The following is a 24,874-nucleotide window of genomic DNA, read 5'->3' as shown; positions in this document are numbered from 1 at the left end:
ATGGGCACTTCTTTGAGCAGATTGAGTTTCTGGAGCATCACATTTGTGGGGTCAATTAAATGCTCAAAATGGCCAGAAAAAGAGAACTTTCATCTGAAACTCGACAGTCTATTCTTGTTCTTAGAAATGAAGGCTATTCCATGCGAGAAATTGCTAAGAAATTGAAGATTTCCTACACCGGTGTGTACTACTCCCTTCAGAGGACAGCACAAACAGGCTCTAACAGGTACTATTTAATGAAGATGCCAGTTGGGGACCTGTGAGGCATCTGTTTCTCAAACTAGAGACTCTAATGTACTTATCTTCTTGCTCAGTTGTGCAACGCGGCCTCCCACTTCTTTTTCTACTCTGGTTAGAGCCTGTTTGTGCTGTCCTCTGAAGGGAGTAGTACACACCGGTGTAGGAAATGTTCAATTTCTTAGCAATTTCTCGCATGGAATAGCCTTCATTTCTAAGAACAAGAATAGACTGTCGAGTTTCAGATGAAAGTTCTCTTTTTCTGGCCATTTTGAGCGTTTAATTGACCCCACAAATGTGATGCTCCAGAAACTCAATCTGCTCAAAGAAGTGCCCATCCAACCAATCCAACTTGTGGGAGCTGCTTCTGGAAGCGTGGGGTGCAATTTCTCCAGATTACCTCAACAAATTAACAGCTAGAATGCCAAAGGTCTGCAATGCTGTAATTGCTGCAAATGGAGGATTCTTTGACGAAAGCAAAGTTTGATGTAAAAAAAATCTTATTTCAAATACAAATCATTATTTCTAACCTTGTCAATGTCTTGACTCTATTTTCTATTCATTTCACAACATATGGTGGTGAATAAGTGTGACTTTTCATGGAAAACACAAAATTGTTTGGGTGATCCCAAACTTTTGAACGGTAGTGTATATATAATTACAGATATGTTTAACAAATTGTGGGGTTTTTTTTGTACCTGACAGGTCATATCTGGCAGGCCCCATCCACCTCTTCCTCTCACTGTCAGTTAACATATCTCCGTAAAAACCATAACCGAGCAGTGAGACTGAGTATCTGAGGAAGGTGTCGTTGTGGTGGATGGAGCACACGTCCATTGGCTGTGAATCTCCTGTATGACAGAGGATAAATGAATGAGAGTGGTCACCATAGCAGAGATGTTTAGCCGACATGCTGTTTTTGTCAGGGAACTGAATCTGCTTACCCACAATGATGTGTAGAGCAGAAGTCACCGGATCATTGATGCCAACTGTGGCATAGCAAATGCAATCGGTCGACCCTGTTGATTACATCGTTTGCATATCAGCTCATGACTCGCAGAAAAACAAATATACTGTGGTTATGTCATCTTTTACAGTATTATCTAGACGATAAGATAATGATTATGCAACAGCCTATGAGTACACTATTTCCAGTACGGCTGGTCCTGTGCCACTATCGTGTGTTGACAGTACAGGGTTTACAAGTTTGAGCCCCGGCAACTGGCATACCAAGAACACGCAGAATTTTTATTTTAGAGTTTCATATGAGCGTTCCTTGCCTTCTGTCACTGCCGAGTGCCATTTTTACTTGTTTGCTACCGTATAATCTTATTCATGGTGTGAATCAGCTGGAAATGGTTCAGTTCTGAGTGCAGTTTAGAAATGTTTGAAAGATGTTGAATGGCTTTTTAAGCAGAGGTAGGGAAATGTGGGAAGTCATAAAGTTATCAAATTGGAGAGCTTTGGGCCCTGGTTATGATCATAACTCTTCTCTGCCAATAAATGAAGGATAAGAGTCTCTCCCTTGCCTCGAGAGAAATGTCCGGTTTGACATAAAACCTCTCATCTTGAGAGGTAATAAGACCCTGTCGGGCTTTTTCCTGCCATGCAGCAATGGTTTCGGACCTATCAGACACATTTTGATCATTCTCATCCGGTGAAATGGACCACGGCCACCAAAAAACAGACAGACGGGGAGAGAGGGAGAGGAAAAAGAGGGGAGAAAGAGAAATTTGACTAGTTATGTGCTGAGATGGCCCACAGAAGCAAGACGGAGAATATTCTGGGTAGATCGGGCCTGTCATTCAGCCATGGATGCAGAGACAAGAAGATGAGCTCTCTCTCTCTTCCTGAATATCACTTCACTTCCCTTGCTTCTTCCCAACCAAGCTTCATAATCACATTCCAACTCTTTCAAATTGTACACGACAGCCCCTGACTGCCAGCTCTTTTGCGGCATGTTAATGCGCCGACATATGTCATCTGACTGCTCCATAGCCACGCAGTGAAAAACCGAATTTGATTTGCTTTAAATGGCACACTCTGACATCTTCAGAAATTCAATTTCATTTCCAAGCACTCGCCTGTAATAGTCTGTTGGGACATTAAGGGGGGAAAATACAGGATAACCTGTCTCTAGAATGTCTCCAATGGCCGAGTCCAAAGATTCTGTGTGCTCTTCCACCCAAAAAGTATCTTAGCAATAAGACTGACTTTCTCTCATGGATGAAGGTGGTGTTAAAAGGCTCCTTTGTGCCAAGCTGCTTGTTAAAACTTAACAGTTAAGGGATTCTTTTTGCCATTTGAATTGTCAGCTCCCCGACAGAATATCACTGTTGGACTGGAACTGAACCCATGACCTTTCAATCACAGGATTCCCCGCCCCCTCTCTTACAGCTTGGATTGCTCTGACTGGCTGAGGATGTCCTCTGATTGGCGGTCAAACAAACGGTAAAAACCAGATTTAAACCCGTGATGTGTTTAAGGATATGGGTGAAACTGGCAGACTTGATGTAACTTTAGACGATGACACGATAAAAGCAACCACCTGTCGGAAAATCTCGAAACGCGATTAAACAGAAACATGCTGCGAGTGAAATGTGTTCTCGTCTGATTCATCTCGTGTAATAAATCCCACCGCGAGGCTGGCCGTACTGGACTTGGGCAACAGCTTTGGCTTTTGCATATCCCCGACAGGCATACTTATTGTGATAAAGATATAATCCCGCAAGGACTCAAAGTTCACTAATCAAGTTCATGTTGCAATGATATGTTTTATATGGGTCCAAACACTATTCCACCCCACATCGTTGCACTTTGGACACACACACCTTTGTGATTTGCTGACCCGTGGTTTCTGTCCAACACCTTTATGCCTGTGAATCTGTTGGACCTCAGTAAAGCACAAGAGCTGGTAGGATGCAGAACTACATGATGTACTGTTCTTGGAAGAACAGCTACAGGCTGGAGGCCTGATCAGAGTATGAAATCTTCAAATTGGTGTAAAACAGTGTTTGTAAGCAAAATACTGTCGAACCTGGAAATCGTGTGATTAGCGAACCGCAGCACTTCATTTATAAACATTTTGTGTGTCTTTACTGACTTAATATATTAGAAAGTCGAGGTTTAAAAAAAAAAATTCAGGTGAGCTCAACACGTTTCACCAGAGGTGGACCACTAATTATTCCCAAATGGCTCAATGCACCACAGTCACAGCAGGTGCCCGGGTAGCCTAGCGGTCTATTCTGTTGCCTACCAACATGGGGGTCGGCGGTTTGAATCCCCGTGTTACCTCCGGCTTGGTCGGGTGGCTCTACAGACACAATTGGCCGTGTCTGCGGGTGGGAAGCCGGATGTGAAGAGTAGGGTAATTAGCCAAGTACAGTTGGGGAGAAAAAGTTGGTTGGGGGGGGGGACCCACAGTAACAGCATATTCTAGCTGTCTGACATGGACTCAGTTCTCACAGATCACTGGATCCAAAAAAGCTGGACTATTATTCTGAAGCTGAGTGAAAAATAATACCGTATCACTCTTCGTGTATTTCATTTTTATTTTATTTTTCCCCCTTTTTCTCCCCAATTGTACTTTGCTAATTACCCTATTTTCCGAGCCACCCCGGTCACTGCTCCACCCCCTCTGCCGATCCGGGGAGGGCTGCAGACTACCACATGCCTCCTCCGATACATATGGAGTCGCCAGCCGCTTCTTTTCACCTGACAGTGAGGAGTTTGGCCAGGGGGACGTAGTGCGTGGGAGGATCATGCTATTCCTCCCAGTCCCCCAGACAGGCGCCCCGGCCGACCAGAGGAGGCGTTAGTACAGCAACCAGGACACATACCCGCATCTTCCCACCCGCAGGCATGGCCAATTGTGTTTGTAAGGACGCTCGACCAAGCCGGAGGTAACACGGGGATTTGATCCGGCAATCCCCGTGTTGGTAGGCAACAGAATAGACCGCTACGCCACCCGGATGCCCCCATATTTGGTGTATTTCTACCATCATGCAAATTACAGTGGTTTTATAAATGTAACCTAGCAAGTTTCCATTTATAGAAGTTTGAGTGATAGACACCTCACGGGTCCCCAGTGGGACCACGGCCCCTGTCGCCCAAACAAATTCTCTTCTGTAATTTGGCAAGCAGGAGATGAAACAACACAAAGGTGGGAACTGCCGTTACACACAGTATGAACCAATCACAGCTATCACAGGATTAACTTCTGCCTCAAAGACGATCAAGTTGTTTGTTCTTGGACACTTCACCTGAGAGCTGCACTTGACAATTAAGGAAAAATCTCAGGGACAGCACAATGTCCGAAATATTCAATTCAATCCTGACAAAACATTTAGTTGTGGAGCGGAGTAGTGATATGGCAAACCACACGAGCAATGCAAACTCTATCGCATCATTTTTGTTGAAACCCTTTAAAAAGAATGTTCTACATAAAAATCCCTGTACATGGAGATTTAATATTTGTTCTGTTTTTCTGTCCTTTCTTCCAGTCTTGAGTGGCTATCCAGAGTTTGACAAGTAGCCTCGTGGGCTTGGAGCCAGAAGGGAACATCAGTCAGATTGCGTTGACGTTACAAGGTGGCCAAAACACCGCTTGTCAATTCACGTTTGGTCACATTTGACATCATTTGCTTTTAGTAGTGTGTTGATCTCATTTCGTGCTTTAATTTGACACCTCAAACTGATTTTCAACCAAACTGCCACTTTCAACTCTCTGCCACAACCTTGGTCTAAACCCTTGATATGACATTTTCACAATGCAGGTTTTGGGTGGAGTCATAGTGTTACCCCACCTGCAGGGATTATTCCGATGCGTAGTGAACATGGCACCAAGTCCACATCGGATTGGTTCTGGTCCACACCGTGATCTGTCTGGGTCCTGGCGACGAGTCCATGCAGGATCTCACTGAACATCCCATCTCCACCCACACACACCACCCTGGAAACAGACACACAAGATCAACCACTCATGACTCAGGTATATTCATATTCTGGTATATCATGAATATTACGAGTCCTAGTCCATCGTAATTAGTATGATGTTTAGTAGCTGTTCAGAAAATGAGATAAATTGAAAAGGTTATGTCTTTTTTTTCTTCTTTTTTTTACCCCTTTACCCCAATCTTCCAAGCTGTCCCGGTCACTGCTCCACCCCCTCTGCCGGTCCAGGGAGGGCTGCAGACTACCACATGCCTCCTCCGATACATGTGGAGTGGCCAGCTGCTTGTTTTCACCTGACAGTGAGGAGTTTTGCCAGGGGGACATAGCACGTGGGAGGATCATGCTATCCCACCCCCCCCCCCCCCCAACAAACAGGCACCCCGGCCGACCGACCAGCCAGAGGAGGCGCTAGTGCAGCAACCAGGACACATACCCACATCCAGCTTCCCACCTGCAGACACGGCCAGTTGTGTCTGTAGGGATGCCTGACCAAACCGGAGGTAACACAGGGATTCGAACCGGCGATCCCCGTGTTGGTAAGTAACAGAATGGACCGCTACACTACCCAGACACCCCCCTGAAAAGGTTGTTTCTAATGAGAGAAATGATGTTCAATAATTATTGTCTTTTAACACAGAACGACCAAGATGGTCATTATGACTGTTTTAGATGTTCAAAGTTTAATAACTCTTTGAAAAAAAAAAAAGATACAGACCTGCTGCTCCCCGAATGCTCCTAAAATTGCATGTATTTGCATTAAAATGAGTTTTAGATCAGTTGCACAAAAAAAAAATAATAAGGTCTACCTAAAACAACAATGAGCGGTGAAAATGTCCGCTTGTAATTTGCGCGCCATTGTGCGCGTCATGTCACTAATTATGACGTGTGTTGGTCGCATCATTTCCTTTGCAAAGTTCATTGCTCTGTCCTAGAAACACACTAGCGTTCTCTAGTGCAGAGTAATAGTCTAAACTTGATTTTTGATCATTGCCAACATGTCTGGTCACAGACACCGTTACAGACTCACCATGACTACCACCGAGGCGTTGCAGTATTTACAGGCGTTGAACAGCAGCAATTTTGAATTGTTTGAAAAATAGTATTAAGTTGTTAAAATGTTCGTTTTAGTGTCAGTCATTTCTTAACAGACATACTAACACAAATGCAATGCATTAATATCTCAATTGGGTATTTATCTTGACAGAATATAGAGTTTAAAAACTGGCGGTCATGTTGACCGCCCATGGTCGTTTCAGGTAGGAGTGAAATCCCGGTCGTTCTAGTGTTAACTGTACAAACGTAGCCAGTGTAGAGGTCCCACAAAGGACTGCATGCTTATTACAGCCCAGATGTACTGAACGCAATAATTGATGCATGTCATTTCACACGCCTTAATTGAAGCTTCTATTTCACACTGCAGGCAGATTTGCCTCCAAACAGGTCATGTGCAACAGCAGAAACCACAAAAAAAAAAAAAACAGTTGCGTTTTGGCTGCCAAAGCCTCTGTTGACGCTCTAAAATCAAGATGAGTTCAGAGTGGGAACATCGGGGCAATTGGACGTGCCGGTTAACGCTTTGGGTGCACACTGGGCCAGCGAAAACAATCAATGTACATCGATGCTTGCAATGCATTTCAGATGCTTCTAATGCATTTCTGCCTCTGCGCTATCGGTCTTCAGAAGTTTCGATGAATGGTCAGGTGAGCAGTGGTTGGACGGTCAAGAGTTTTGTCTATCGGCTTACCTTGTTGCTGCTATAGTTTTTGCAGAGCAGAGCTGTATTAGGAACTTGGTATAGGGAACTTTATTAGATGGCTTTGACACAAAGCTGGCTGCCAAACGAAGGGTGGGTTTAATCTTGTGTGTGTGTTTTTTTTTATGTAGGCATTTAGAAATCTTGACATTTAACAAAGAGGTGCGCGCCTAGCCGCAGAACCAAAGGTCATGAAATCACATCGCGGTGCCAAGCGTTATACAGCTTCTGAAGTCCATCTCGAAAGCATCGGAGAAATGGACCCATAAATCATGACGCATTTCAGAGGGCACCGTAAGGGACTGTGGCCCTGCTCTGCTGAACCTGCATTCTGGCAGAAAAGAAAAACTTGAGTCATTTGAGCACCGGATAGGAAATATCTTTCCCGTTATTGATGGCCTTGACATCCCCGCCCGTTTTCCTCTGACCAGCTATGTGAGAAGCATCCGTACTAGTGTTTGAAACATAAGCTGAACCCGTGGCTGTGATGTAGAAATCTCAACGTATCGGGCTGTCTTGACCACTGTAGATCACTCTGGTTTGCTTATTCAGCTGAATGCTTAAAAATTGAGTAAACTGTGGAAATGTGTGTAAATTTGGAAAGATTTTATTATAGACTCCCTACTTGTGGGGTCCAAACTCCCCTGGTGGGCTCCTGATAGGAATAATTAGTCCCCCAAAAATTCACAGTAGAACTTAGTGAATTTTATTTTATTTATTTTTGTCTGTATATCGTCTTTTTCGTGGCTCACACAGGCCACTGTGGAAAGACTATTTTTGTTTTCTTGTGTTATCACAAATCAACTAGGATTGAACGATGGTTTACATGTTGTTGTGATTGGAAATTGATGCGATCATAGCCACTGAAGTAATCTTCCAAACAGGTTGGGAGATCCTGATCCGGAGAAAAGAGTATTGATTAAAAAAAATTCCAGGTCAGATCAAACAACCTAATCTCTCACCGTGACTTGAGAAAAAAACAGCAATAACATTTCAGACTTTTAGAAGCTTTAATGAATCACAGACCTTGAGTCTCACCGCGGCCGCTTACAACGAAAGTACGGGAATTTGTCTTCGAGACACGAGAGCGGAGACAACGAGAAATGGCACTGAGCAGAAGGATAAGGAATATACCTGACCATGTGAATGATTATGTCCTGAAAGACAAAACTGATCTTCCAATTTACCCTCTAATGTGGGTAACTTAACACCAAATTTATCTCACGCTAAATTATAATCCCAATTTTCATGATCAAAATCAACTTGACTTTCAGGTAACTGTATTGGACCTAGTAAATTAGTGTTATTGTACACACAATGTAAGGGCTCATGTCTGACCCCCTATTATCAGCTGCGGCCTTGCTTGGCATGATACTCACCCGTCATATTTCTCTAGATTGGCCTCCATTTTCAAGTGGTCCCTGGCGTGGTTAGCACACTCCGTAACTATGGAAGCAAATTACTTGGTAAGTATTTATGAAAACGTGATGAGAATGAAATACACAGACAAAAGGGCAAAGCTCTCTGCGCCTCTTGTGTCAAGTTGGATTTCAAGCACTTGACATGGCCTGGTGTTCCTCTGAAACTGAGATGATTCACAGTCAGAGAGAGGCACGAAACAACCTGAGTCAGCTACTGTATATCAGCCTTGAAATGACTCCCGGGTCCACATCCACTGAAACTATTTCCGCAGTGGAAGCCATCCACCAGCCTCGGATATCAACACAAGTAATCATACTATGGCTGTTTCAGGTTATTCCATGGTACTCAAAATGAAGAGCGTTCATACTCTTGGACCAGTACCTTGGACGATGCATGGTTGTACCAAACGCTTATTGAATAATAGATGTGTTTTGATTCCAGTGCTTATTAACTATCACAGCTTCTATTACATTGCTGCATGTGATGAATGGGACTATAACTGGGATCATATTCCTACAAGGCTTTGCAGACCCTGAGAGAGGGCCATGTGCCGGTGGAAATGTATTTGCCTGCAATAACTGCTCCTCTTTTATTTAAATGCTAAAGTAAGCAACTGACAGGGACCCACCGATCACATTGGCTGAGATGGAGGCGAGGTGGAACAGTGGGGCGACCTTCTGCTCGTAAATTCGCTTCCCAAGCTGCTTCCCCCCGTAGGGATTGATGTACACCAGCAAGCTCTTGGGTCGATTGCCTGCAAAGTAAGACAGGGTTACATAATTGTCATTAAAAATGTCAAGCGTTAGGGCGTCTGGGTGGTGTGGCGGTCTATTCTGTTGCCTACCAACACGGCGATCACCGGTTCGAATCCCCGTGTTACCTGTGGCTTGGTCGGGCGTCCCTACAGACACACTTGGCTGTGTCTGCGGGTGGGAAGCCGGATGTGGGTATGCGTCCTGGTCGCTGCACTAGCGCCTCCTCTGGTCGGTCGGGGTGCCTGTTTCGGGGGGAATAGCGTGATCCTCCCACGCGCTACGTCCCCCTGGCCAAACTCCTCACTGTCAGGTGAAAAGAAGTGGCCGGTGACTCCACATGTATCAGAGAAGGCATGTGGTAGTCTGCAGCCCTCCCTGGATCAGCAGCGACAGGGATGGCTTGGAAAAGTGGGGTAATTGGCCAAGTACAATGGGGGAGAAAAATGGGGGGGGGGTCAAGACACCAGTTGAAGTTTTTGTGAACCGGAGCACTTGGTAGAAAATGGTCTGTCAAATGGACAAAAATCCACCACCGAGGAAAGACAATGTGCAAGTACAACGTGCTACAGGAAGGTTGTGAGGCCATCCATCCAAAGGTGCTGAATCAGTCCAGCATAAACCTGCAAACTGCTGCTATCCACCACAGTAAAAGGCCCGTTTACGGGTGCTGCAGAGGGCTTCGTTTAATAGAACAAATACGCTTATACAAAGTCATATAAATACAACAGCAGCACAACATGAACGGCCGAGGCTCAATCGTTCAATGAGCACAAAGAAATAGGGGGTTCAATATTGTTTGGCGGTAAGACAATACTTCCATTAGACTAAATAAATGGATTGTCAGGGGGTGATGTAAACATGTCCTCTTGAGAACCTTAATCCTATTGAAGACACCTCTGCTGGATTAGTCTTCACAATGGATGGAGTTAATTTGCTGGAATTGATTCATCCTGCCTGGTGAAATGGAGCTCTGCGGTTTGGCTCAAAAGGGTTAAGCCCTGTCCATCTTGCTCTGTGCAGAAGCCACGCTGAAGACTACTCCTCTCACCTGTCAGTCAACCCTGCTGTCTCTTGTCACAGTCTGCAGCTCTGAATGAGACTGTGCATAAGACACACTCGACACTCCAACGCTGTTTAATATAGAAAGTCTTACTTCATGTGGGAAGATTTATGCAAGGAAGTTCTCATACTGCCTGGCTGCCTTCCACAGGGATGTCATCAAACATACTTGGCTGTTATGATGATTCATCGGCTGACATTCTTGAATTAAGTCAATTAAACACTTTAACAGATAGGGAAGGAGAGGCGGAGAAGATGCCCACCCATGGTATTTTTGGCTTTAAGAACATTAAGGATGTTATAAGTAGTTTTATTATATTTCAAATGATACATCTCCATTTCAGTTAAGTGTCATAAGCTGTGGCATTCTGGGAAGGAAAACTCAGGCATTCTGGGAGTGAAGACTCTTTAGAGGGTCCTTTTTATTTTTGCATGTCCTGCCCTAACCGAGTTGGACCCATCACTGAATATTAATGCATACTTACTGAGTAATGACAGCTGCTCGTCGATGGTTTGAATCCATTGCTGACAGAGTCTCTGATTGGTGCAGTGGAAGGTGATGTCACTGCAGAGCCAGCGGTGCTGCCTCATCCTCCTAATATAGAAAACTGTAAAGATAGAGAAGAATGAACATAAGTATAAAACAGTGAGAGACAGGTATCTGGGTAGCGTGGCGGACCATTCCGTTGCCTACACACACGGGGATCGCAGGTTCGAATCCCCGTGTTACCCATGGCTTGGTCGGGCGTCCCTACAGACACAATTGGCCGTGCCTGCGGGTGGGAAGCCGGACATGAGTGTGTCCTGGTTGCTGCACTAGCGCCTCCTGTGGTTGGTTAGGGCGCCTGTTCGGGGGGAAGGGGGAACTGGGAGGAATAGCGTGACCCTCCCATGCGCTATGTCTCCCCGGCGAAACTGTCAGGTGAAAAGAAGCGGCTGGTAACTCCACATGTATCAGAGGAAGCATGTGGTAGTCTGCAGCCCTCCCCGGATCGGCAGAGGGAATGGAGCAGCAACTGGGACGGCTTGCAAGTGTGGGGTAATTGGTCGGATACAATTGGGGAGAAAAGGGGGGGGGGGTCCAAAAAAAAGAGAGAGAGAGAGACATCCATTTATAATATATTTGGTGTAAGCGTTCATCCAAAAGTCCTTACATTACTATGGGTGCACCACGCTCCTTCCTATTCACAGTAATACTGGTATTAATGAGATACTTCATTAGACCCATTAAGGGAATAATCTTTCTGCTTTATCTCAAACACAAGCTCGGAAACATAAAAAAGCCAAGCCAGCACGGATTCAGTGCCTTGCTAAAAGACACTTCAGCAGGACGGACAATCAGTGGAAAAAAAAGGGTCCTGAAATCAGATCTTCTGGTTGAAGGACCGTGGCTACCGTGCAACCCTGCTGTCCCCAAAGTCAGACTGTACTCTATCTATCGCAATAAAAAAACAACTATCAAAGCTCATAACATTAAAAAAAAAAAGGGAAACTGTGCTGGGCCAAAGGAAGAAAGATGCTATCGGGGAGGAAGAGGGGCTTAAATGTGTGGATCAAGGACACATTAACAGTACATGTGGGTATCGGTGGAAGTAATGCTGGGCTACTTGAGGGTCCAGGTACAGAGGGTGGTTTCCATCGTCGCCTGATATATCTACCTGTTTCTCGCTGTGGGAATGTAAAGCCCTCCGAGACTGCAGTTGTTATCTAGGGCCATACAAATGAACGTGCCTTGCCGCTCCACCGCTATGTGCTTCATCGTGAGTAGACTCGAGCTGCGGTACAGGGACTAGGAAGAAAACTGTGCTAAAAGTCATGAGGGTGGGAGATGTGTTATCACAGAACAGCAGGAATTCATAATGTGATGCGAGTAGATAAAAATAGATGTTCTTTACAGTAGACACACACCGACGCATTACACTAATCTCTCCCACACTGTGGGCCGACCAACCACATACACACACACACACGTGTACACACACACACACACACACACACACACACACACACACACACCCTGTTTCTAAATGATATGTGCTTGTTTTTTTGTCACAGGAATGCGGAAGACGCAGCAGTTGCATAATTTGTCCACGTGGAAACACAGGTCGGTTGAAAATGAACACGTTCAAGAGCGACTAGCTTTGCATCGCTGCAGCTTTACTGCGACGTGGCGGGTTGAAAAGGGGGTACCGCTGTCTGCAGAGCAAGTCAAAATAGACAGGCAGTATCCAGAAGGGAAACGTGAAAAATACAATACGTGGACTTTGTTAATAGTGGTCTCTCTTAGTAACGCGTACTACCCTGCACTCATTTGTTATCTCAGTGGACTGTTTGCCACCGGCGCTCTGCTATTGTACACCAAGTCAGCTGAACTAGGACCGACTCTCACAAAAATACCTGTGGAGTCGTTTTTTCATCCAAACTGAATAGCTAAGGAAAGATTGTGTCGTCAGTTGTCATTTGTTGTGTGTAACTTTGGCTTAGGGCTATGCAAATACTTGACTCGCATGCTCACCAATATGGCAGGGGCAAACATAGTATGGTGCTTGTAAAACTGGCCTCGGGTCGCCTCTAACAGTGAACGCCACAAGCTGCATGCCTGTTTTATGGATTTGAACGTACATACATATACATACATTACCTGTGAATGCATAGGGATACAGCTGGTTGTGTTGCTGTGCATGTTTCTGACTCTCCCTCCTCTTGGCCTCCGTGCTTGTTTGGTCATCTTGGGTTTCCTGGACAGCAGAGACCGCCACGATCTCACACACATGGACAGCATGGGTGCCTGCCGGAGATACGCATGTTCGACATCACTGATGCACAGCTTCAACCAGAGGGGTGTGTGTGTGTGTGTGTGTGTGTGTGTGTGTGTGTGTGTGTGTATTTGAGACAACAGCACAGAGTTGGTACCTTCTGTGCATCCACTACAGTCATCCCTGTTTTACAATTCAGTGGTCTCCAACTACGATGACAACTTGGTTTCTCTATACTTGTTGGTAACCTCACTGACTATTCATTCCCTGACCCTTAACCCTAACCTTAATCATCATAGCTACATGCCTAACCTTAACCCTTAACCATCATAACTACATGCCTAACTTTAACCCTTCCCTAACCGTAACCTAATCCTAATCCTAACCTTAACCCTTACCCTAATCTTAACCTTCATAACTACATGCCTAACCTTAACCCTTACCCTAACCTTAACCATCATAACTACATGCCTAACCTTAACCCTTACCCTAACCTTAACCATCATAACTACATGCCTAACCTTAACCCTTACCCTAACCTTAACCATCATAACTACATGCCTAACCTTAACCCTTACCCTAACCTTAACCATCATAGCTACATGCCTAACCTTAACCCTTACCCTAACCTTAACCTTCATAACTACATGCCTAACCTTAACCCTTCCCTAACCTTAACCTAATCCTAATCCTAACCTTAAACCTTAAACCCTAAACCGAAGTCCTAACCCTAAAATAGACCCTTTTTCCTCATGGGGACCCATAAAATGTCCCCACAAGATAGGTGGTTTCAGGTTTCTTCTATCCCGAATGTCCCCATCGGGATAGAAAAACAAGGGCACACACACACACACACACACACACACAGAGAAAACAAAGCAACTAGGGCTGTTCCAACGTTGTCGTGCAGTAAGTAGGGTTATGAGATGACCATGTTTGTGAGTACAGGGGTCAGTGTGCATGTTCATGTCTGCTCATCTGCCCCTAAAAAAAACCCATGCTGTCAACACCATCACGGTGGGTGGGGTTTCAAAGTTTATGATGGTACAAAGGTGAGTGCAGCGCGGAAAGCTGGCGCCGATTTTACGTACAGTCAAATGAATGAGGAAAAAGCACAGCCGTGTCCCTGGACAGCCGGTGGGTGTCTGCAGCAGTGATCCAGCCGCTGTTTTCTTTCCCACAGCCACAGGATGCAGGCAGTTAGTTCAGAAAACACCTTCAGGAGGAACCGGTGTGGGCTCCACCAGCCAGCCATACGTATTGTGCAGCGGTGACATGCGCTGCCAACATTAATGTGACCAATGAACCATGTTGGTTACCAAGTGTTTGACTTAATTTAACCTTGAAATAGTTTCACATAATAGGGCAGCCAAAATGGCAACTAGATAAACAGCATTCAGATACAGCAATTCAAAGGGCGTCTGGGTAGCGTAGCGGTCTATTCCATTGCCTACCAACAAGGGGATCACAGTTTTGAATCTCCTGTGTTACCTCCGGCGTGGTCGGGTGTCCTTACAGTCACAATTGGCCATGTCTGCAGGTGGGAAGCCGGATGTGGGTATTGTGTGCTAGTCGCTGCACTAGCGCCTCCTCTGGTCAGTCAGGACGCCTGTTCAGGGGGGAGGGGGAACTGGGGGGAATGGCGTGATCCTCCCATGCGCTACATCCCACTGGTGAAACTCCTCACTGTCAGGTGAAAAGACGCAGCTGGCGACTCCACATGTATCGGAGGAGGCATGTGGTAGTCTGCAGCCCTCCCCGGATCGGCAGAGGGGGTGAAGCAGCGACCGGGTAGGCTCGGAAGAGTGGGGTGGTTGGCAGGATGCAATTGGGGAGAAAAGGGGGGGGGATGCAGCAGTTCAGTCTATGTGAAAAATGAGACAGTGGGAAGATAAGAAAAGGGGGTACTGCTCTGGAAACATTTTTGTTTGCACGTGCAATGAGTCTAGTAAGGACGACGGTGAGTCTGCAAAGTAAAAGAGACACTCATTCCTTCCATTAAAACAGACAGGGTTACGTCCCCCTATGCAGTTCACCCATTTGTTCCTCTCCGTTCTATAAAGACAGGCGTTACTGAGAATTTGTGGATAAGAGGATTAATTTCGAGTCATAAAGAATGGATTTTCGGGCCGGAGACAATTGGGACGTGGGAATGTGAAAAGAGGCGCAGTTCAGTGTTATGGAAGGGAACCCATACATATTGCATACTTATTATAGATAACTTCCCTATGGCGAGTCGGCCGAGTCTCAAAGCTAATATATCCCGTAGCTCGGAGCATGACAGATGGACGTGCCACCAACTGAGCAAATTCAAAGCCGTGCCGCCGAGTTGGTTTAAGGGCAGTATTCCTCACAGAGGAATGAATTAAACTGACCTCTTCAACTCTTGTCACATGCAGATATTCTGGAGTCCCCTAAATCTATTCATCGTATATGCTGAAATGAACAGAGAGTGGGCATATAACACGTTTCTCTCTGGGGACTTGCAAGTGAAAAGGATTTCAATTCTCTCTCGCACGGAGATGATTCGGCTCACGGGCATGAATAACTTTATGCCGACAGACATTTACTCTGATAAATGGGAAGAGGAGTTATGGCTTTGCGGGTGACAGCTTTTTCTTTCGGTGGGAAAAAAAAGTTTTATTAAAAAAATTTTTTTGAAAACGTGGCACCCCCGCTCTTCCAAAATGACAGGTGACATTCAAGTAAAAGACTTCACAGATTATTATCATTGACATCTCTGATCACTAAAATATTTAGGATTACGCATTATGTGTGTGTTTATATATCTATATATATTGTAACGTACATGGATAAGTAGACACGTTGGTCCTTGACTAACGGGTCGGACCCTTTAGTCGACTGGTTAACATTGTCGCTTGCGGAGTGGGAAACACGGGTTCGCGTTCCGGCTGTGGCGGTTCCCAGACTGCCCCCCGAATTCGCTACTATATATATAATCTTTTTTGTTATTTTAACAAAGAAAATTGGTTACAATTCCTCAATGACTGCAAATCTTTTTCTCTCTCTACGAGCAAATTCAGTTCCCTGCAAATCAAATTCAATCCTTGTTGAGCGGCACTGAATCAATACAAGCGAGTGATGTGGGGAAAAAAATGAATTGAGAATAATGGCGAAACAAGTCACCACAAACAGTTTCTCAACTGGAAGGGCGACGTCATCGACTCGAATGTGCCGTACAGAATCTAAGAGCAGAATAATGGCCTGGTGTTGACTTTGGGATTGAGGTCAGTGCGTCCCGCTGATCTACAATTGAGGAAGTTAAGAGTAAATACGTAATGACAAAAGAATTGTCAAGGACGTATTTTGTTAAGCCGTTGACTTAACCGCACCTGCTGTGACTCGGGGCTATAAATTTTTAATGAACTAAGCCGAAGGAGTTTTGTGGAGTCAAAACACACACTCCATCCAGTGCCTACTTCAAGAGAAGCCATGATGTACTAAAGCTGTGAAAGTACTATGACATAACACTCAAAGGCGATATCTGGCACACGGGCAGCAGCGGTAGATTTCATGCAAGTATAAATACACACTTGCAGAGGCTGCAACGTATCTTTAGTCGCATGCAGTCGCTTGTTAGTGATAACTATGAGAGGCAGGAACCCGATAACGTGAAACATTACACCGGTTTTACTGTGTGCTTGAGATAATACAGCACGGAGCCTCTCGTTTCCCATCTTGCACGCGAGTGACCAAAACGTTGAAGGCTGTGTGCTAGCTTTTTCACACAAATCACAGAACATGTTATCGCGCATGTTGTGCTGTGTTACAGTCAAAGTCCGAGGTCGGAATTTCTCGGATGAAATTTCCTATTTCCGACCTCCGAGCATTCCAGGTGCACGATGTAAACAACGAACATGGCTGACCGTGACTGGTCAGTCGGGGCGCCTGTACGAGAGGGAAACTGGGGGGAATAGCGTGATCCTCCCATGCGCTACGCCCCCCCCTGGCGAAACTCCTCACTGTCACGCTAAAAGAAGCGGCTTGTGACTCCACGTGTATCGGAGGAGGCATGTGGTAGTCTGCAGCCCTCCTCGGATCGGCAGGGTGGGTGGAGCAGTGACTGGGACGGCTCGGAAGAGTGGGGTAATTGGCCGGTTACAATTGGGGATAAAAGTGGGGGGAAATCCGGGAAAAAAAACATATTTTATAGTATGTTGTAGAGCCGAAGGAACGGAGAAGACCGTAGGTTACCACTTTAGCCGTGTAGGCAACTTTCTTTAATCCACGGTAAATCAGAGAGACAACAAAACCACAGCTCGACTGAGCGGAGGCGGCAAGAATAATCAGAAAACTGGCTGAACAACCATAACTTAACCCTGCGTTAACCTGCCAGGGCAACCATGACTTAACCCTTAGTTCCTGGGGTGAATTCTGTCCCCAATACGTGTCCACCACATGAGCCCCCCCAGAATTCGCCCTAGTAATCGAAGTCAGGCAGGCGCGGGGGGACGACAGGCTGTCCGCGGCGGCTCCGGGTAACAGGGGCCGGAGTGTCTCTGGGAGGCATTGACGCGGGCCTGTGGAGGTCGGCCTGAGGAGCAGAAGAGGCAGCGCGGGCCTCCACGGGGGGAGGAGGCGGAGCCGGGGGACGACCGCGACGAGGAGGTTGGGCTAACTCCAACGGCTGCGTCAAGTCCAGGTGTGCGGGTTTAACTCGGTCCACTGAAACATGCTCGGCCGTGCCCCCAAAATCCACCACCAGGTGCTTAGTTCCCCGTCCCAGGACGCGGAAGGGGCCGTCATAAGGGGGTTGCAGAGGGGGGCGGTGTGCGTCGTGACGGATGAACACGTAATCCGCTGACTGCAGACCTGGGGGCACCTGGGACACCGGAGCGCCGTGTTGGGCGGTAGGGACAGGTGTGAAAGCTCTGACCCTGTCCAGCAAGGAGGCTCGTTGGTCCACAGCTGACCAGGGACGCGTTGCGTTGGGCATGAAATCGCCTGGGACTCGCAGCGGCGTGCCGTACACCAGCTCCGCAGAGGAGGCTTGTAGGTCTTCCTTCGGGGCGGTCCGCAGGCCCAGCATGACCCATGGGAGCTTGTCGACCCAGTTGCAGTCCTTGAGAGTAGCCCGAAGCGCAGCCTTCATGGACCGGTGGAAGCGCTCACATAGGCCGTTCGCCTGAGGGTGGTAGGCGGTAGTGCGGTGAAGCTTGACACCCAGAGCCTCACCCACAGCATTCCATAGCTCTGAGGTAAACTGTGGCCCGCGGTCAGATGAAAGGTCGGAAGGCGTACCGAAATGTGAGACCCACGACCCAATAAAAGCCCGGGCCACATCAGCAGACGTCGTGGATGCCAGGGGAACAGCTTCAGGCCAGCGCGTAGTCCTGTCCACCACAGTGAAGAGGTAGGTGAACCCATGGGAGGGGGGTAGGGGACCAACCAGGTCGACGTGGACATGGTCAAATCGTCTCTCCGGCACTGCGAAGCGTTCCAGGGGCGCCTTAATGTGGCGGTGTATCTTAGCCCGCTGACAGGCAACACACGAGTCGGCCCACGCTTTCACGTCTCTCTTAAGTCCCTCCCACACAAACTTAGCAGAGGTCAGGCGCACGGATGGCTTACCGCCTGGATGAGAGAGGCCGTGCACAGCTTCAAATACGGGGCGTCTCCAGCTGTCCGGGACGATGGGCCTGGGCTGTCCTGTGGAGACGTCACACAGGAGGGTGACACCCGTGTCGCTGAAAGGAATGTCCTGCAGGCGGAGCCCCGTGTCGGAGGTCCGGAGACAGAGGATGCTCGGGTCCGTGGCCTGGTCAGCGGCCATCTGTGCATAGTCCAGGCCTAGGTGGACCGCTCCAATCACTGCCCTAGAGAGGCAGTCAGCTACCTGGTTAGACTTACCAGCACGTGCTGGATGTCGGTAGTGAATTCCGAAATGTAGGAGAGTTGTCGCTGCTGGCGAGCGGACCATGGCTCGGCCGTCTTGGACATGGCAAACGTGAGGGGCTTGTGGTCCACGTACGCAGTAAACTCGCGGCCCTCTAGCAGGAAACGGAAATGCCGGACGGCGAGCCAGAGACCGAGGAGATCCCTGTCAAAAGTACTATACTTGCGCTCTTGGGGTGTAAGCTGGCGACTGAAAAAGGCCAAAGGCTGCCAAGCCCCCCCCACCCAGTGTTCGTGAACCGCACCAACAGCATAGTCCGATGCATCCATGGTTATGGAAATAGGCGCTGTAGGTGAAGGATGCGCTAGCAGGTTAGCCTGGGAGAGCGCAGCTTTAGTCTCGGTGAACGCACGGTCCCGCTCTGCTGTCCAGTCGACCGCCTGGTTGGGGGACATGCCTTTCAACGCCTCGTACAGTGGCCGGATGACAAAGGCGGCTCGGGGAATGAAGCGGTGGTAGAATGTCACCATCCCGATGAACTCCCTGAGCGCACGAGCTGTTTGGGGGCGCGGAAAGGCCGCCACCGCTTCCACCTTTGAGGGCAGGGGGACTGCCCTGTCCCCAGTGATGCGGTGCCCGAGGAAATCAATGGCCGTCAGCCCGAACCGGCACTTCGCCGGGTTGACGATCAGCCCATGCTGGCTGAGGCGTGTGAAGAGGGCGTGAAGATGGGACAGGTGTTCTTCCTCGGAGGCGCTGGCGATGAGTATGTCGTCCAAATAGACGAAGATGAAAGGAAGGCCACGGAGCACTGAATCCATCAGCCGCTGAAAGGACTGGGCCGCATTTTTGAGTCCAAATGGCATTCGTAGGAATTCAAATAGGCCGAATGGGGTAGTCACCGCTGTCTTGGGGATGTCCGAGGGGTGCACGGGAACTTGATGATAACCATGGACCAGGTCGACTTTTGAGAAGACGCGTTTGCCAGACAGGTTTGCAGAAAAGTCCTGGATATGCGGGACAGGATAGCGGTCGGGCGTGGTGGCGTCATTTAGTCGGCGGTAGTCCCCGCATGGGCACCAACCTCCATCAGGCTTAGCGACGATGTCGACTGGGGACGCCCACGGGCTGTCAGAGCGGCGGATGATCCCCATGCGTTCCAGGTGCTCGAACTCAGACTTGGCAATGGCGAGTTTGGCGGGGTCGAGACGCCTGGCTCTGGCGTAGACCAGGGGCCCCTTCGTAGCAATGTGATGCTCCACCCCATGCTTAGCAGTGGGTGCAGAGAAGGTAGGCTGGGTGAGGTCAGGGAACTCAGCGAGGAGGCGGTTGAACTTGTCTGCCTCTGAGAGAGAGTTGGCTAGACCTGCATAGGCCGCTTCCCTCCGCGTACATGCGAAGGAGGAGAAGGTTAAGGCATCGACCAGACGGCTGTTCTGAATGTCCACTAGCAAACCGTAAGCGCACAAAAAATCAGCTCCGAGGAGGGGAAGCGTTACATTGGCCATGACGAACTCCCACGTGAAATGTTGTCCACCAAAACACAGTTCTACAGACCGCACGCCGTAGGTGTGGATAGGGCTGCCGTCAGCCATCGCCAACTTGGGGCCCCGCTCCCCGCCCATGATGTCGACGTCAGTAGCAGGGAGCACGCTTCTCTGTGCGCCCGTGTCACAAAGAAATCGCCGACCGGAGATGGTGTCGAGGATGAAGAGTAGCCTGCTCGTATCGCCAACACTCATGGCCACTACTGAGTGTTGGCCCTCTCGTTTCCCGTCGGCCTGTAGTTGCAGGGGGAACGGCACCGTTTAGCTTTCGCACCAAATCGAGCGTGGTACATACAGAGTCCAGAGGGCTTGTAGCGGTCTGACGCTGTGGCGCCACCGTCGGGCCACGCCCGCGATGTCGGCGGGGGGCCAGTGAAGGTAGGAGCCAGCAGCCCGGCATGGGAGGAACGTTGTGTAGCGACGAAGAATCGGTCAGCCTCCTTTGCCAGCTCACGGGGATCAGTGATGGTGGAGTTAGCGAGCGCAGTCTGGACGTGGGGCGGCATGTTGCGCAGAAACAGCTCCATAAACAGGAAACATGGCTTTTCTTGACCCAGTAGGTTTAACATCCTGCTCATTAGCTCCGATGGTTTGCCATCTCCCAAGCCCTGAATTGCGAAGAGGCGACGTGCTCTCTCCGTTGTTGACAGTTCAAAAGTATCAAGGAGGAGATTTTTAAGTGCGGCGTATTTACCATCGGCCGGTGGGTTGGTTATGAAACCGCTTATCCTGGAAGCCGTAGCGCCCCCCAGCGCTGCCACTACGTAGTAGTACCTGGTCTCGTCTGCTGTTATGTCTCTGAGCGCGAACTGTGCCTCAGCCTGCGCGAACCATGTAGCCGCGGAAGACTCCCAAAACTCCGGCAGTTTAATTGCAATGGCGTTCGTAGCCATAATGTGTGTGGTTTCAGAAAACTTATCCGAAAACCAACGTCGGGGTCACCAGTGTAGAGCCGAAGGAACGGAGAAGACCGTAGGTTCACACTTTAGCCGTGTAGGCAACTTTCTTTAATCCACGGTAAATCAGAGAGACAACAAAACCACAGCTCGATGGAGCGGAGGCGGCAAGAATAATCAGAAAACTGGCTGAACAACCATAACTTAACCCTGCGTTAACCTGCCAGGGCAACCATGACTTAACCCTTAGTTTCTGGGGTGAATTCTGTCCCCAATACGTGTCCACCACAATGTATTGCTTTAATCAAATACAGGCACATACACTGTAGTGACTGTATGGTTGGGAGTGCTGATTGGTGGAGTCAGTCTGTCATCCCCTGGCTCTCTGCCAATCAAGGGAACGCATGTTATGCCGGTGTGCGTGCCTGTGGTTGGTGGAGCAGAGGGAGGGAGGGCTGGCTCACTGGTTGCTTATTGCTCTGTGATGGCCTTGCGGCCTGTCCAGGGTGTCTCCCCCACCTGCCGCCCAATGACTGCTGGGATAGGCTCCTGCATCCCCGCGACCCTGAGAGCAGGATAAGCAGTTTGGATAATGGGTGGATGGATGGGTTGTTGAGTTCATTGCGATTTGTACGGCGTGGCTGTGGCCGCCAACAGCTGAGAATAAAGATGTCGTTCAGCTATAAGTTCAGCAAGTGTGACCTTTATAGAGGTGAATGCTTCAATACTGTGACCAGCCGGCGTGGACGAATGAGAGCTAGAGATGTCGTTATTCGCAGCTCTCGTGTCCCATAACACAACTCCCAAGGCACAACTCCAAGGAGTGCCGTTTAATTCTAACACGCCATCCGAACCAAACGGAACTGACGGGAAAGGAGAGGCAAGAGGCAAGGATGCATTTTAGAATGGCAGCTCTTGTGTCCCATACACCGCATGACTCCAGGGGTGTTTCTTTATTCTGCCCCCCTCCCCCCCAATTGTTGCCGAACAATGAATTCCCCTAACAGCGCCGTTGTTGAATACATCAAACTTAGTCATGGTCCTACTGTCAGTCAGTCAGTAACATAGTCGTCTATCCAATCCGAGTCAACCCCCCCCAAAAACCCCAATACATCCCAACATGAACCACCAAACATTTGAACACATCCATCCATCCATCCATCCATCAATTATCCAAGCCGCTTATCCTTATCAGGGTCGCGGGGATGCTGGAGCCTATCCCAGCAGTCACTGGACGGCAGGCAGGGGGACACCCTGGACAGGCTGCCAGTCCAGGGTGACATTTGAACACATAAATTATAATAATCTGAACACGAACATTTAACAGTCCCATAATCCTTTGCGCTTCCCCAGCGCATAGCCGTCATCAGTCCAACGACCGTCTCCTCCGTTCACTACGATACTTTACGTCGCCTTTTAATTGCTGGTTTATCATTAACACTTTGCGGCTCCATGGGTGCTGCCATTATTGTGTGACGTCAGACAGCTGCATCTCCATGAAGTCGGTGTAAATGGATTTGCCCCGAGTTTATAAGTAGGAACTCCGACGTTGAGTGACGTTCCACTGTACTTTTTCTGAGTAGGAGATCAGAAAATCTCAATTTCTGAGTTGTCTGGAACGCAGCATTACACACACACACTCAACCCAATGAAAAATGTATGAAGTCTTTGCACAGTTTTGACCTCACTATGCAGTACAAACTGCTTTCAAGGGCAAGTCTGTGAATGCCAACTGCTTTTAAGTGACTGAGTACTAAGGAAGCTTGCCAAGGAGTCAGGCCCTCCCTCAAACAACCCAGTCGAACCATCCCAAGAATCCCTGAGCACACCGCCAACAACTCCACTATACTGGGTTGTGTGTGTGTGTGTGTGTGTGTGTGTGTGTGTGTGTGTGTGTGCTGACATCCCCACATTGTAAGACTGTTCCAATAACCTCCCAATAACCCCCATCCACCCACCCCCCCACACACACACACACACATAACTTGCCCTTTGTGCCATCCCATTGCAGCCCTTAGCCGTACAAGGCAGACCCTCTGCTGCCTCTTTATGCTCGGACTGCGTCACGGTGCTGGCAGTCACTTGCTGTACAGCGTCTGAACATACCAGGGGGCCCCAATCTGCTGCTGCAAGCTAGCAAGTTTAAGATCTCCAAAAACTCAACATTAGACAGGCGTGGAGATTTTTTTTCCCTTTGGGGTGACCTTGTATTTTAGAAAACGTGGTTGGTTTTCAGAACTGGTCAAGCAGCAACCGGTGTCAGAAATGTTTTCATATGTCAATGTCAGCGCGAGTATGGGTGAAGCTGAATAAAGAGGTTCTTTTTCCAAAGCCCTGACAAATTTTAAGATGGTATTAAATTTCAGAAAACATTCTGGTGTGGAGCAAAGAGTCAGTTTGTGTCATCTGAAGGCTTTTCACTGGAGGCAGCAAGGGCCAGTGCCATTTGATGGAGTCCTTTATCCAAGCAGGTCCCCAAGTGCAAAACATTTTGGTGACCCCTCAGCCCTGGCACTATCATTTTCTTATGATCCTGTTGTGAGCAATGCATCAAATAGATCCCCATAACCCCAGACAGTGTTAGTGCTGAGATTAAACCTAACTAGCCAATGATGTTACGAGGTCGTAAATGTTCTGTAAATGCCCAGGGTGAAAAATGATGGGTCCCCATGCTAATGCAGTGTAGCTAAATAGGTCAGTATAAGTCATTTTCAAATACTATCCACCGGTTAGTTTAAGGGTATGGTTTTGACATTGGATTCATCGGCAAAGCTTGTTGCTATGTGTCCTGACCAACACCTGTCAGATCAAACCAGATTCCCTGTTCATCTGGATTCCCTAGACGGAGTGGCATCCCATCCGACAGGATTCCACAAAGAGGAAGCACTGCCTGCTTTATCTACTATAAGTAAACATCTTGTTTGAGAAACTCTTGTCATGCCCTGGCTGTTTTTTTTTTGTGTTGAACCTCGTGAGTAGTACTGCCGTGGATGTTTAAAATGTTGTCCTCAGCAGGGTTTACAGCAAGGTGTACTACAGTTTTCAGTCTGAGGATCAGAGTTATCCATTTGTGTATCTTTGTGTGTGTGCCTCTGGTGTTTTTTTTTTTTTTTGAGGCAACTCATGGACCTGGAAAGATGCTCACGCACTACTTCATTAATTTACATGCAGTACTCATGTTAGGTGTAGTCCATCTCTTGAGAGAGAGGGGTACAACAAAATGAACAGCAGGGCTCCAAAGATAAAGTGTGTTCAGCGGGGCTTCAGAGGCTTGAAAATAAAAAAATAAAAAAATGAAATAAATTACGGAAAGCAACATTTACAACTACCGTATTTCCCGAAATATATGTCGCAGTTTTTTTTAAACTCTTTCTCCGGGTCCTGCGACTTATATTCCAAAGCGATTTATACAAGGTAATTTTGTGGGACGAATATGCTGCATTTCAACTAAGGCCACTAGATGGCACTGTTCAGTCTTGTGACTCAATTGAAAATACTCTACCCTATCGATGTGCGTGTCGGGTGGGTTCGGGTAAGCTTACTAAAATATCAGAGGATCGGGCGGGAGGGTCAGAAAGTGACAAAGCAGCGCTCCGAGTAAGTTATGAATAACTTACAGAAACATTGTGTGCAATAAGC

General features: G+C 47.9%; 1 protein-coding gene across 1 annotated transcript in view; it reads right to left on the bottom strand.

The window, feature by feature from the left end:
- The window catches only part of cerk (ceramide kinase), a 56,192-nt gene that overhangs the window by 23,306 nt on the left and 8,012 nt on the right, over positions 1 to 24,874 (bottom strand). The window contains exons 2-8 of the mRNA XM_056277671.1: positions 12,821 to 12,967; positions 10,665 to 10,787; positions 8,994 to 9,119; positions 8,323 to 8,389; positions 5,043 to 5,188; positions 1,182 to 1,256; positions 936 to 1,088 (exon numbers count right to left, since the gene is read on the bottom strand). Of these exons, the coding sequence (XP_056133646.1) occupies positions 936 to 1,088; positions 1,182 to 1,256; positions 5,043 to 5,188; positions 8,323 to 8,389; positions 8,994 to 9,119; positions 10,665 to 10,787; positions 12,821 to 12,967 (837 nt within the window). The remainder of the gene's footprint in view (positions 1 to 935; positions 1,089 to 1,181; positions 1,257 to 5,042; positions 5,189 to 8,322; positions 8,390 to 8,993; positions 9,120 to 10,664; positions 10,788 to 12,820; positions 12,968 to 24,874) is intronic.

The sequence above is a fragment of the Lampris incognitus genome, chromosome 3, assembly GCF_029633865.1.
Source record: "Lampris incognitus isolate fLamInc1 chromosome 3, fLamInc1.hap2, whole genome shotgun sequence".
Classification (NCBI taxonomy): Eukaryota; Metazoa; Chordata; class Actinopteri; order Lampriformes; family Lampridae; genus Lampris; species Lampris incognitus.
This window is presented reverse-complemented; position numbering and strand designations above follow the sequence as displayed.